We start from the raw sequence: 11,989 nt of genomic DNA, 5'->3' as shown, positions 1-11,989 counted from the left end.
AGAGTTACCGTATACACAACACTCTCAAAGAACTGAAACAACAAGATCTCATTTTTTAAGAGAAAATGGAGGTACAAGCAAAAGAGTGGTTTGTCCACATGATGAATAAAATCAATGACTTGATCTAATCACTGCAGTGAGCTTGAGTAACACCACTGTTGACTTTAATAGATGATGTAAATGGACCACTGCCCTTAAGAATGTAAAGTCATGTAGGTTTTCTTGAGAAAAGCTTGAGTTTGCTTTGATTTAGAAGTAAATCACACATCCAGACTAAAAAAATCTGTGTGGCTTGTTTATTAAGAATATAATATTTACACTGTGAAATGTTTTGAGCAGAAGTCAAACAGGTTACAGTAATAAATCATTGCCTCAGTCCACAGTCTGACTCCAAAACCAATCAAGAAACAAGCTGCAAACAATCTGACTGATAAAAAAAACAAGTTTTTAAAAACAAGAAAAACCCCAAGTAGCTTGTGAAGAACTAAAGCTGTATGTTAGACAGAGTCAATACTACATGAGCTCGACATGATGTTCAAGCCCTTATGTATGTGATCCAGGCAGCTGGCATCTGATTGGTCAGTTAAACCAGGTGGTGTTGAGTTTCGTCTGATTCTTGATGCTGGTGTCCATCTTCAGGACTTCTCTGATGGCCATGGTGGCATAGGTAGAGGATGGCAGTGAAAACTCCATCTTCAGAGCTCGATATTTCCCTTCTGTAAACACAAAACAATCTTAAGCCACAAATATGAGCAGCAGCGTTCATATTCAGCACCCTGCTCGATGACAGAAGAACGTTACACATAATTTTACACAAAATCAATAACAGCTAAAAAACAAATCGTGTGGGTGTGTGGCCATCGCAGACCTTTGAGGTAGACTGGAGCCGGTCTGTTCTCTAACTTCTCAACATCTGTGTGAACGAGACTCACGCGTGGATCATCGTAATCAATCAACTCCCTTTAGAGATATAAAGACACGTGGGTGAGTTAAAATAAATTTAAAAAATCAATACAACTAATGAAGTAAAGATAAACAGAGTGAGCACTAAAGAATGCTGGATAAGAAGTGATAAATAAAGCTTCGTTCACCAGCTGACATCACTGGGCCGTATGACGACTCGTCGATAAGCACCAGCAAGAGAATAATCGCGAACTTTGTGCCTCATGTTGTGGATGTCCAGGTTATCGGCCGCCAGCGTCTCTTTGTAGCACTGGCCCACTGTCAAACGCACATCGTACTTTCATTTTCCACTCGTTCTGTTTCATGCAAAAGTAGACAAATGTTTGAATGTCACTGACCGCTGTGAGTGGGGTAAATGACATCAAACCCAGGAAGTGGCATCACGACATCGTGAATAGATCGTTTCTCTGCTTCATCATCTGACAGCACGTGAGCACTGCCTGGAAACACAGCTCATAAACAGCTATACAATATACAGCAAACACACACACGCGGTGCTATTTGTCACAGTCATCAGTACAGTAACCTTTTATGTTACCTCCTTTGAGTATCAAATCTCCACCCACAGCTTTCAGACCAAACGCTTCCACACGTTTGCTGACCATCAAGTTCCACACATAACTCTGATAACTGTGGATGTACATCAACCGATTGTTACGAGGGATCTGGGACAGAAAGAGAGAGACAAAGAGAGAGTGTGTGAATGAGAGAGGGAAACCGAGAGGTGAAGATTATTAAACAATGTTAGGGTTCATGCGTCCGGTATCTCTCCTCACCAGTCCGAATGCTGTGATGATGTTTTTTATGCCGTACTTCACCAGACCCCTCAGTAACTGCCCCTCAACACAACGTTTAACCGGAAGTTTCTTCAAAGCTGCTTCTGGGTCTTGTGAACGTGCCCACTCTTCTCTACATTTCACCAGATAGCTTTTTTCAGCTAGAAAAGAAGTGCAAAGCATCAGACCACACACATGCACGCCTGTATGATGTTGTGAACAGATTAGGATTTGACTTACATTGACATCGTGTTTACATTCAAGCATTTATCCAAAGCGACTTACAAAAGTGGGAAGATTTCACAGAGCAATCACGCAATGATCAAAGAATGAATGCATTGAAAGTCACTTTGGATAAAAGCATCTGCAAAATGAATAAATGTAAATGTGAAACAACTTAACAGCAACTATCTGTAAACTGACCTCCAGCCCGAGGTTTCAAGATGAGATCCATCACCTCCTTCCAGTTGTTCTGTAATATTGCTCTGTAAATTATAGTAGAAATTAAACCGTTATTCCCGTTATAGGCGACTCGCATGCACGCGTACCACCAGGATCAGCCGTTTTCTTCTCACCTGCCAACCTGTTGAGTGGGGACGGCCGTGGTCCCAAAACGCTGCATGCCGTAGTAGTTAATAAAACCCCTGTCCCTAAGTGAGGTCATGGCACGCTCCACCTGTTCCTGCGAGCCAGAAATGTTCCTGTGGAGTAAACAAAGGCACAATTTACCCACTTAAAATGAATTTTAGATGTGTGTGGACATGCTGTCTATAACACTTGTCATACCTTTAAACAAAAGAATCATCTTTCCTAGACCAGATGAACTGGTTAATCCATCTTAACTGAACAAACAGCTCATTCTGTTAACAAAGTGAAGCCGCTCTAAAGCAGCCTAAGGTGTTTTGGCAAATTAAAGTATGACATTCACTGCCATATAACAGCAGCATATATGGATTGTCGGTCAGCAAGTGAAACCAAGAAAAGTGTAGACTATGTAGTGCACACTAAGTGCTCACCTGAGAATGACGGTGAAGTGATTCCCCTGCAGCTCTCCCAGTTTTAATGGGTGACTCTTATAGCTGAAATTTCCCAGCTTCAAGTTCATGAGGCACTTGTTCAGATGAGATAATCTTTCAGCGCTTATTCTGTAAAGATGCGTTCAGTCATTTTCAGAAATATCTTCCTACTTGTGTTAATTCAACAGAGATTTAAGCACAGGGCTTCGTTGACTCACTTCAGTACTGCAATCTCTTGAACGGTGACGGCCCTCTTGTCTTTAGTGCCCATGTAGGAAAACATGTTGGGTCGAACCCTGCAGCAAATAAACAAACATAAAAAACCTTACTGTACAAAACTGCCTTTCTTTAGAAAAAAATAAAGGGAACTTGCATTCGTTTCAAGTTCAATATGAGTGCTGATCTAGAGTCAGCCTTTAACACCCTGATCACACGCTTTCTCTGTTCATCTGGGGTGAAATGAAGACAAAAATCTCTCTTACGATCACTTAAAGTCTGTGGAAAGTCATTTCAGAGAATTGTTTCTAAACACATTATAAAAGTTAGAAATGTGTTGCTGAAACACGTTACAAAATGTCTGTGAAGTGTGAACTGCTGAATTGTGGAGTTAAAAAGTTTTTCTACATTTCTGCCTTCAGGATTAATTGGGCAGAATAGTCGTAAAACTGTGGCTTGGTGGATTTACACAAACTTTAACCGAATGAAATCTACAACGCAAACACTAATCTAACATATATGACTGTTTGCCTATGCTGCAGAGCTGATCTGAGAACAGTGCATGGGGATTTTGAGCAAACCTGAGGAACTTGGAGAGGACGTTGATGGCATCCATGGTGTCTTTGTTTTCTTTATAGAGAACGAAATGACAAAAACTTCCTCGATTCTTCGGCCAGGAATGCTTTCTAGGGGCTTCAATGGGACAAACAAAAGACAAAACAATGAAGCATTCAACAGGCATACATTCAAAATATCTCCTGAACATCTCTTGTGAAGCTTTCCATTAAAACATAAGTGCCAAACAACAGAACGAGCAGTGATCTAATCACAACTTCGCACAAAGCAGAAATCACTGCCATCTTAACTTTTGTTTGCATTATTCTCTTTTGTAAGTCACTTTGTATAAAGGCATCTGTTAAATGCATCAAAATGAGTTGAACCTTCTCAACTTCTCCTGTAATGATCCATTGGAAAGAAACGAACATGCAACAACAACAAGCCTACAGATGAAAGTTTTCCTGGCTGTTTCTCCTGCAGAAGTTTAAAGACTCACGCGGTGAGGAAGATCTTACCTGCTGAGACTCTGACCTCTGTCCACAGAAAGAGAGGAGCATTAGAAGAACAAGAGAAGACATCAGCGAGATAAAACACAGCTGAAGGGTTTGCATGCTCAGAAGAACATCATGCTCAAGGCATTGGGAACCGCTCTGTTCCTCTTCATTTCATTTGAAAGAACTCAGTTTGTGACAGATAACATTTGCATTGCAAGAAATTTAAGCTGTTCCATTAAATTTACTAAACGAGAACAGATCGGATCACACGAAGAAAGAAGTTGCCTTCACTTCTTGACGTTTAAAGAGCGGAGAGATGGGAAAGCGTTGTGGACTTCAGCGTCACGGATCGATCGTTCTGCACGCGCTGTCTTGGGTGCAAATACGTCTTTTACGCATGCACTCGTGCAACACAAACCTTCTGCAGCTACAATTGTCTGTAAATATGAGTATATTCAAATTGGTTGTCAATTCACCATTTTAAATCTTGACTAGTGATGAGTTTCTGTAACTTGAAAGGACAAAAATGAAATAACTGAACTTTGGTTTTGACTTTGGTTTCACAGCTAATGGTCCATGCAAGAGAGTTCAGAGGTCATTCTGAAGAAGACTTAAATGATCATTGTACAGATCTGGACGCATCTCTGTTTCTGTGCGAGTTTAGAGCGCCATCTACTGATACAGGGCATCATTCAGCCACAGGGAACATCTCTAACACAGAATTACAGCCATTGATATGAAACTCAATCCAGCAATAAATGAATTATAATCCATTTCAATTACAGCGTTTCAGATACTTGGCCAGTCAAGATCATCAAAAATCACCCCAACAGCACGATAAACCACTGTTATCGTCTACAACAAAACCATTCAAACCTTTCAAGGCAACTGCCAGTATTCAACAATAAATAAAATAAATGTTCAATAACAGCTAGAGAACAACCTTTATAAGTGAAAATATGTTTAAGAAAAAACCATAACCATGTCACCAAACAAAAAACAAAAAATGTGGCTTGCCTTGATTTGTGTGTGTTTGTATATATCAGGGATCGCGGTTCTCCGATAAACGATGTATTGCTTGCCAATCCTTTGATGGTACATAACGATATCTGACAAATTATAAAAACTAAATATCCAGGAAAAGATTAAGTGCAACTTTTCTCTCTTTATGCATGTCCACACATTTTTTTAGGTACAGAGAGGGCTCCAGGCTACCGTTTGTACTAGAAGCACTGTAGCTGAAAATGTTAAGAGTGCAAGCAGAAAATTTAGGTGCACACCTTGTATAAACAAATGCAATCATTTACTTTTTCACCATAATAACTGCATTACTGACAAATACTACTTCACAATAATACACTTAACTTTATATGCATTTGTTGCACATGTCATTCTGCACAATTGATCAAACTTTAACAGGAAGCAAAATCAATTTTTCTATCTGTAATGTTGTTGTTCATTTGTTAGTTCTCCAACTCTATGCAATGTCTAATGACCCCGCACCTTCACAACAATTTCACACAGGGCTGAGCAGACCATCGGTAGTTTACTGAGCATACGGCTACAAAGAATAGACGCGTCGTGCAAATAAGGGGTAAAAACACAACTCATTTGCTCTGGGGGTACTTCAATGTCAAAAATTAATTGGTCTGTGCAGTACTGCACAAGTCAAATGCATCAAATCAGGGATCGGGGCCAATATTTGCAATATACACTGTTCACTTTCAAGTTCAACAACAAAAAAAAAACTTTAGTGAGGCGTCCTTCAGTCATTTTGCATCTAAAGCAACCGCCTATCTTACCTATGCCACGCGTCGACTCTGACCCTTAGGGTACTGTGATCATGAATCCGGCACATTTTTGCAGTTGTTTTAGGAGGCAAAACGTTCACTTCACTTTCAAAGACAATGTTAGACTTAACTCTAACAGAACGCTGGGCTCTTAAGACACATTTATAACAACCAGACTATTTATAGTTTAACAGCTTGATAAAGAATGTGTTACTAAAAGATGTTAGTACCTTTTTTCACCATGCAAGCTGTCTGGCTAATGTATGGCATGCTATTAAACGCAGTCGCATGAAGATTAACCAAACCTAAACTAATAATAACAGATAGATTAACCTGGACGTGTGACTGATGGATCAATGGACCGTGATGATTCAGTACCTGACAGAGCCGTCTTCCCGGCAGCGTGATACGCCACAATGAATCGTTTTCCTTCTCTCTCTTCAGTTTTGGTTTCCAGGCCAGGAAACAAAGTCTTCACAGCTTTGTGCAGTAAAGTGCGATTCTCCTTTGAGTCTTCTACCACCTGAAACATGAAACAATCTCTTAACCTCTTAAACCCTGAGGACCCAGTCCCGGGTACAAAATTTCGTATTTTGACTCAAATAAAATATTCTTTTAATCTTTAATGGTCCATCATGGACCCCAGTAACACATATGAGATACTGTTTGAAAGCTTAGACTCTCTACTTTCTCCAGATATGCATCACTTTGAGAAATCTTTTACTGTAAGAAAGTTATTTACACTTAATTTACACTATCACCCCCCCATAATTTTTTATATGATTTAATATTCACATATTTCATATTTTTCAAGTATGACAAACATGGGCAAGTCTTATATCAAATGAAAGCTCTCATTCTCAGGAATAATGCTACAGCGTTATTTTTGTTCTATTATCAACACATATCCAACAATAGTTGAATGAATGATAAGGTAAAAAATCGTCTTTTGTAAACATATGGGAAAATTGAGTGTGGACTGCCTCAGATAGCACATATAGCCACAAATGATACACCATCTTTTCTCTTAGGTCCTACTCTAAAAAATGAGTCCATTCACAGCATTTTCTTAGGTTGTGTGCATGAATAATCCCTTGCTATTTATTATATGTCCAAAACAAAAAATTAATATTTATATGAAAAATGTATTTTCGGACACTTCAGTAAAATGAAAATAACTTTTGAATGCGACATGCTAATGAGATCATTCTTTTTTTGGGTGTTTACTGTCTGCTGCTGGTAACAACCAGAACTGTCTGCAGTCTGCTAGAGCACCCAGAACCAGAGTTATACACTATCAGAGGCAGTATTTACAACATAAAAAAAGAAAATTTGGTGTTTCATCATATGAAAAACAACATAAATAACACTATTTGTCACAAACAGCAGCTTTTTATGTAACTTCAAAGTGTTTTCTTTAAAATGATATAAAGCAATTGCATTTATTCCACTGTATGTGGTTATGGGAGCACTTCAAATGTTTTTTGGCAGAAATTTAACTCCATAAGCGTATTATTCCTCCCATCAGTTGGAGTAAAATAACTTTTGCATAGATTATGATAGAGAAAAAAATCTTTTTTCCTCTGTAAGCTGGCAATTGCTGGAATCAAACAAAACTGTCTGCAGGGAGCTGAGGCACCCAGGGCCAGAGTTATACACTTTTAAATCAAAACTTTAGAAAAAAAACATCAAAAAGCGCCTATTTATTTTTGTGTTTATTAGAGGACTGACATCACATACAACCATGTTTAGCACTTTCAACAGTGTTTTATGTAATTTCAAAGGGTTTCCTTTAAAATGATAACAAACATTTGTCTGTAAACCTCTGCATGTGGGTATGGGAAGCTTTTGAAATTGGGTAGGCCAAATCCAGGCGAAAATCCCCAAAATAGCTTCAGGGTGGAAGAAGTTAAAGGGATAGTTCAAAATTCTGTCATCAATTCTTCACCCAAACCTGTATGAGTTTCTTTATGCTGTTGAACAAAAATGAAGATAATTATTTTGTATTATAAATGATGTTACCCACTGAGTTCCATAGTAGGATAAACAAACACTATGGAAGTCAATGGGTACGGTCAACTGTGTGCTTACCATCATTTATCTAAATAATAATAATGATCTTCTTTGGTGTTAAATAGCATACACATCTCAAACAACATGAAAGTCTTTTGGGGACAAACTTTTAATGTTTTCAGAAGAAGAAGATGATCTGTATCAGTAGCTTGTACAGCATCATTAAAGCAACAGTTCCGGCACATGAGACTACTAAAGCCCTTTTCACACAGAAATTCCGTAAAATACACGTAAAATGCAACCTGGATTTTTGCGGAATAGTTAGAGTTTTTGTTCGTTCACACTGCCAAGATTACACGGCATCTGATGGTCCCGGAAAGACACGTGACATGTTGAAAGTCCCGCCCTCTCTTCCACGCAGCATCTGAAGTTTGCATATTATTTCTCTCTCCAGAAACAACTCGCGTGCATTTTTGTTTATGATAAGACTACAAAGTAGCTTGTGAATGCACAGTTCTATGCTGGTGAATGATCTCAGCTTCAGAATGAATATTTGACAAGCTCCCTGATTTCTGCTTTAATACAGTTTTCAGACATTTCTCATCGTGATTGTTTATATGCATTTAAAACCCACATTTTGAGGAGCTGAACAATATATCTCGTTGGAATGACATGCGGGTATTTTCGTTTATTATAGCTCAAATGTGCACGTGACGCGATATTCTTTTATGCTGCTGAATGATCTCCGTTTCAACGCAGGAAGTAACGAGCTAACTTACCTGATATCTGCTTCAGTCTAGTATGCTGACATTTCTCGTAGTGAATGTTGTAAATCCCTCATTTTAAAGAGTTGAACCAACTTCATGTTGCCATGACACGCACGTCCTCACTACAGCACGTGCGTCATTGTTTATGCGTCTCATATATCATTTCCTGATAACTGATTCAATCTAGTTTGCAACATTTCTCGTGGTGAATGTTTATATGCATGTTATCTGTCGTTGTAAGGAGCTGAACCATAACTTGTGTTGTGATGATGACGCGCACGTCCTCACTTCGACACGCCCTTTACGGCATTCTTGTTCACACAGAGGGTTACCCGCTTATCTTACTAGGTCCTCTTTCCGGCAACGATCCCAGAAGATTAACGGAACGAGTTTTTGTTCACACAGACGCTTGTCTGGCAATTTTACGGGAATTTTCTGGGACCAGAGGTCTGTGTGACTGAGGTAACTAACTACTAGACACGCGAGAACCGATGAGACTTGAAGTTATCGACATGACTGTACATTTGAAAGCATCACTTAAAAAGCTCAAATAGTCAAACATGTTTAGATAAATGACAGATGAATGCGCATTCTTCATATAACAAGATCACGGCATGACGTCATATGTTAATATTAAATAACTTGTGTGTTTAAAGGTCACGTTCTTCCTGATACAATTTTTCAAACTTTAGTTCGTGTGTAATGTTGCTGTAAGAACATAAATAATACCTGTAAAATGATAAAGCTCAAAGTTCACTGCCAGGCGATATATTTTCTTTAACCTTCCCCTTTAAAGGCCTACAGCGAACAGCCAGTTTGGACTACAGTCCTCTACTTCCTGTTCTAATGACATCACTAGAACAGTTTCTGACTAAACTCCGCCCACAGGAATACGTCAGTCACCAGCTTTGGCTCAAACGGCTCTGGTAAGCTAAGCTGCTATCGAATCACAACACACTAAACAAACTACACAATCAGAACTCATTACGTATTTCTGAAGGAGGAACTTCATAGAACAAGGAAGACATCAGTCCGTTTTAAGGAAAGTGAAAACAGCGCTATAGAGATAAGTCAATTCTGTGGAAAAATTATGCTTTTTTTACACACAAAATCTGAACACATGTTATACTGCACAATGTAAACAATCAAAGCTTCTAAAAACACAGAAAGAACGGGACCTTTACCTGTTAAAATAAAATCTTGGTTAATAAATTATGATTTTTCATTTTTTAGGGGAAACTATTACTTTAAGAAGAAAGTTTCATGGTGCTGGTGGCGGACGAAGCTTCACTTGCCTCGATGGACACATTTCCCTCTTTGTTTTTGAAAAGTTGAAGTTCAGACAGCTGTAGTTTCTGCTCTTCTGTCAGAACCGGACACTCGGTGTTACTGAGGTCGCTGGAGCTTTCCTGCATCACAGAGAAAATCCTGCTTTACAACAATAGAAGAGCTGCTCGTTCAGATGATTATTCATACTGTACATATAATGCAGATATAAACACTAAAGGGTGGTTTCCCAGACAGGGTTTAAGTCTAGGCCAAGACTAAAATGCATGTTTGACTCGCCATCTTGCCTCACCTTATCTTAAAATATATGAGTGTTGCGGTTTTAAACCAGTAATGTTTTTGTAAGGTATTAAAAAAATACTGCTTAAATGTAACTTAAAATAAATACAGTCTAGTCCTGGCTTAACCTAAACCCTGTCCGGGAAACCGCCCCTAAATGTGATAAAGTAATTCTCAGTTAATCAGATTTCACCTCAACGTCAGCAGGAACCGACAGGTCATCCAAAGCAACAATCTTCCCATCTTTATTAATCTCATGGACCACAAAGTCTGAGTATCTACAGTATGAGAAAGTTACAGCCGATTAACAAATGATCAACCATACACACATCATCCCGGAACAAACAGACAGACACTCACTCACCTTTCCTTTAAAATGCCCGAGAATCCTTCATGATCACTGATGAACTTGTAAATGCCCACATCTGACTCACTGAGGCCATGCTTCATCATGTCAGCAAAATTATCCAACTGCTCCTCTTCCTCATCACACAGCTGCTCCTCCTCCTCATCTTCATTCTTACTTTTGCTCTCCTCAATCTCATCCTCTCTTCCTTTGCTCTCCTCTTCCTCAACTCGAACTTTTTTGGATGCGGGTTCAGGGTCCTCGTCTGAACAGGATCGTTTTTCCCCGACCAGAACCGGGAGTGAGACTGCTGTCACCTCTGCGTCCTCCATCCGATCGGAACTGTAATGACGAATTAAAGTCTTTACAGCCACTCGGGTTAATTCCACCAATCGGACTATTCAAAATAAACTTCTTGGCTAACGCTGTAAACACATCTTGATTTTAAAGTTACCAGTGTGATTTCCAGATGTCTTTACACTTTAACTGAGCTGCAGAAGAGATGAACGAACACTGATTTACGAGCTGTGAATAAACACAAAAAACATAAATGAACACACAGAACTCTGCGACTCTAAAGCAAACACGAGAGATTGAACAAGAATATTCTGAACGTAAAGATCTTACCGCGTCCAAACAATCACACACGTGAGTCGTCACATCTGAATCTAAACTGACCCCGGAAACGAATACTCACAAAGCCCCGCCCACTGGCGCATGTCTTCTTCTTCTTCTTTCGTGGGTGTACTGGCGGGTTGCAAACCAACTGAAAAGGTGCATACCGCCACCTACTGTACTGGAGTGTGACAAGGATAGTCTGCATAACTCAGATTAAATTCTATGAATTACCGCAATGTTTTTTAAAAACCTCGTTACTGCCCTTATTAGCCTACCCGTATATGTCCCTTCATTTAAAATATTGCCCATTGTAAATTCTGTAATCCCCATTTCTTGAACTTCTCTAATATACTATATTCTTTCCTGCTGGTATTTCACACATGTCATTAAAACATGTTCCACTGTCTCCCTTTCCTACCACCCATCACAAAGACCTGTATCGTGTTTACCTATGATGTAATTATTTGCATTGAGGCGAGTATGTCCCATTCTTAATCTTGTAAATATTATATATTCCCTCCTACTTATATTATGATTTATATTGCTTTGCTTTAATTTACCTTGTATGTTATAAAAATGTCTTCCCTTCATACATGAGTCCCAAGATATCTGCCACATATCTTTACATGCTTGATTAATAAGTGATTTCCCTTCTACCCTACTCAAACTTACTGTTAAATTGATATTATTCAATTGAAGTGCTTCTTTAGCCATTTGATCCTGGCGCATGTCAATGACCGTTTCTCAATCCGAAGGGCGCATCCTGCATACGTCATCAAGCCTTGTTTATTTAAGTTAACTGGGCATAGTTAACTTTATAATTGTTAATATTCTGAAATAAGAACTGCGACCTCTGGAGGCTTGAG

At 39.0% G+C, this 11,989-nt stretch overlaps 1 protein-coding gene across 2 annotated transcripts; it reads right to left on the bottom strand.

Moving 5' to 3' along the window:
- Nucleotides 1–281: 281 nt before the first annotated feature.
- pus7 (pseudouridine synthase 7) lies at nt 282–11,270 on the bottom strand. Of its 2 annotated transcripts, XM_055193228.2 has the most exons (18): nt 11,133–11,270; nt 10,960–11,030; nt 10,524–10,847; nt 10,353–10,437; nt 9,889–10,002; nt 6,192–6,336; nt 4,045–4,062; nt 3,553–3,664; nt 2,974–3,051; nt 2,756–2,884; nt 2,315–2,440; nt 2,163–2,224; nt 1,740–1,900; nt 1,502–1,628; nt 1,302–1,403; nt 1,092–1,221; nt 869–960; nt 282–716 (listed from the first exon to the last, which is right to left on the bottom strand). In XM_055193228.2, exons 3-18 carry the CDS (start codon nt 10,835–10,837, stop codon nt 580–582), a joined length of 1,932 nt encoding a protein of 643 aa, XP_055049203.1. In that variant the 5' UTR covers nt 10,838–10,847; nt 10,960–11,030; nt 11,133–11,270; the 3' UTR covers nt 282–579. The 2 variants fall into 2 exon arrangements, with proteins under 2 accessions (XP_055049203.1, XP_073725167.1); XM_073869066.1 differs by lacking the exons at nt 4,045–4,062; nt 10,960–11,030; nt 11,133–11,270 and having other exon boundaries at nt 10,524–10,837.
- Between the last annotated feature and the right edge of the window lie 719 nt (nt 11,271–11,989).

Source organism: Misgurnus anguillicaudatus, chromosome 6 (genome assembly GCF_027580225.2).
Source record: "Misgurnus anguillicaudatus chromosome 6, ASM2758022v2, whole genome shotgun sequence".
In the NCBI taxonomy this organism is placed as follows: domain Eukaryota; kingdom Metazoa; phylum Chordata; class Actinopteri; order Cypriniformes; family Cobitidae; genus Misgurnus; species Misgurnus anguillicaudatus.
The sequence above is the reverse complement of the archived record's forward strand: the minus strand, read 5'-3'. Positions and strand labels throughout refer to the sequence as shown.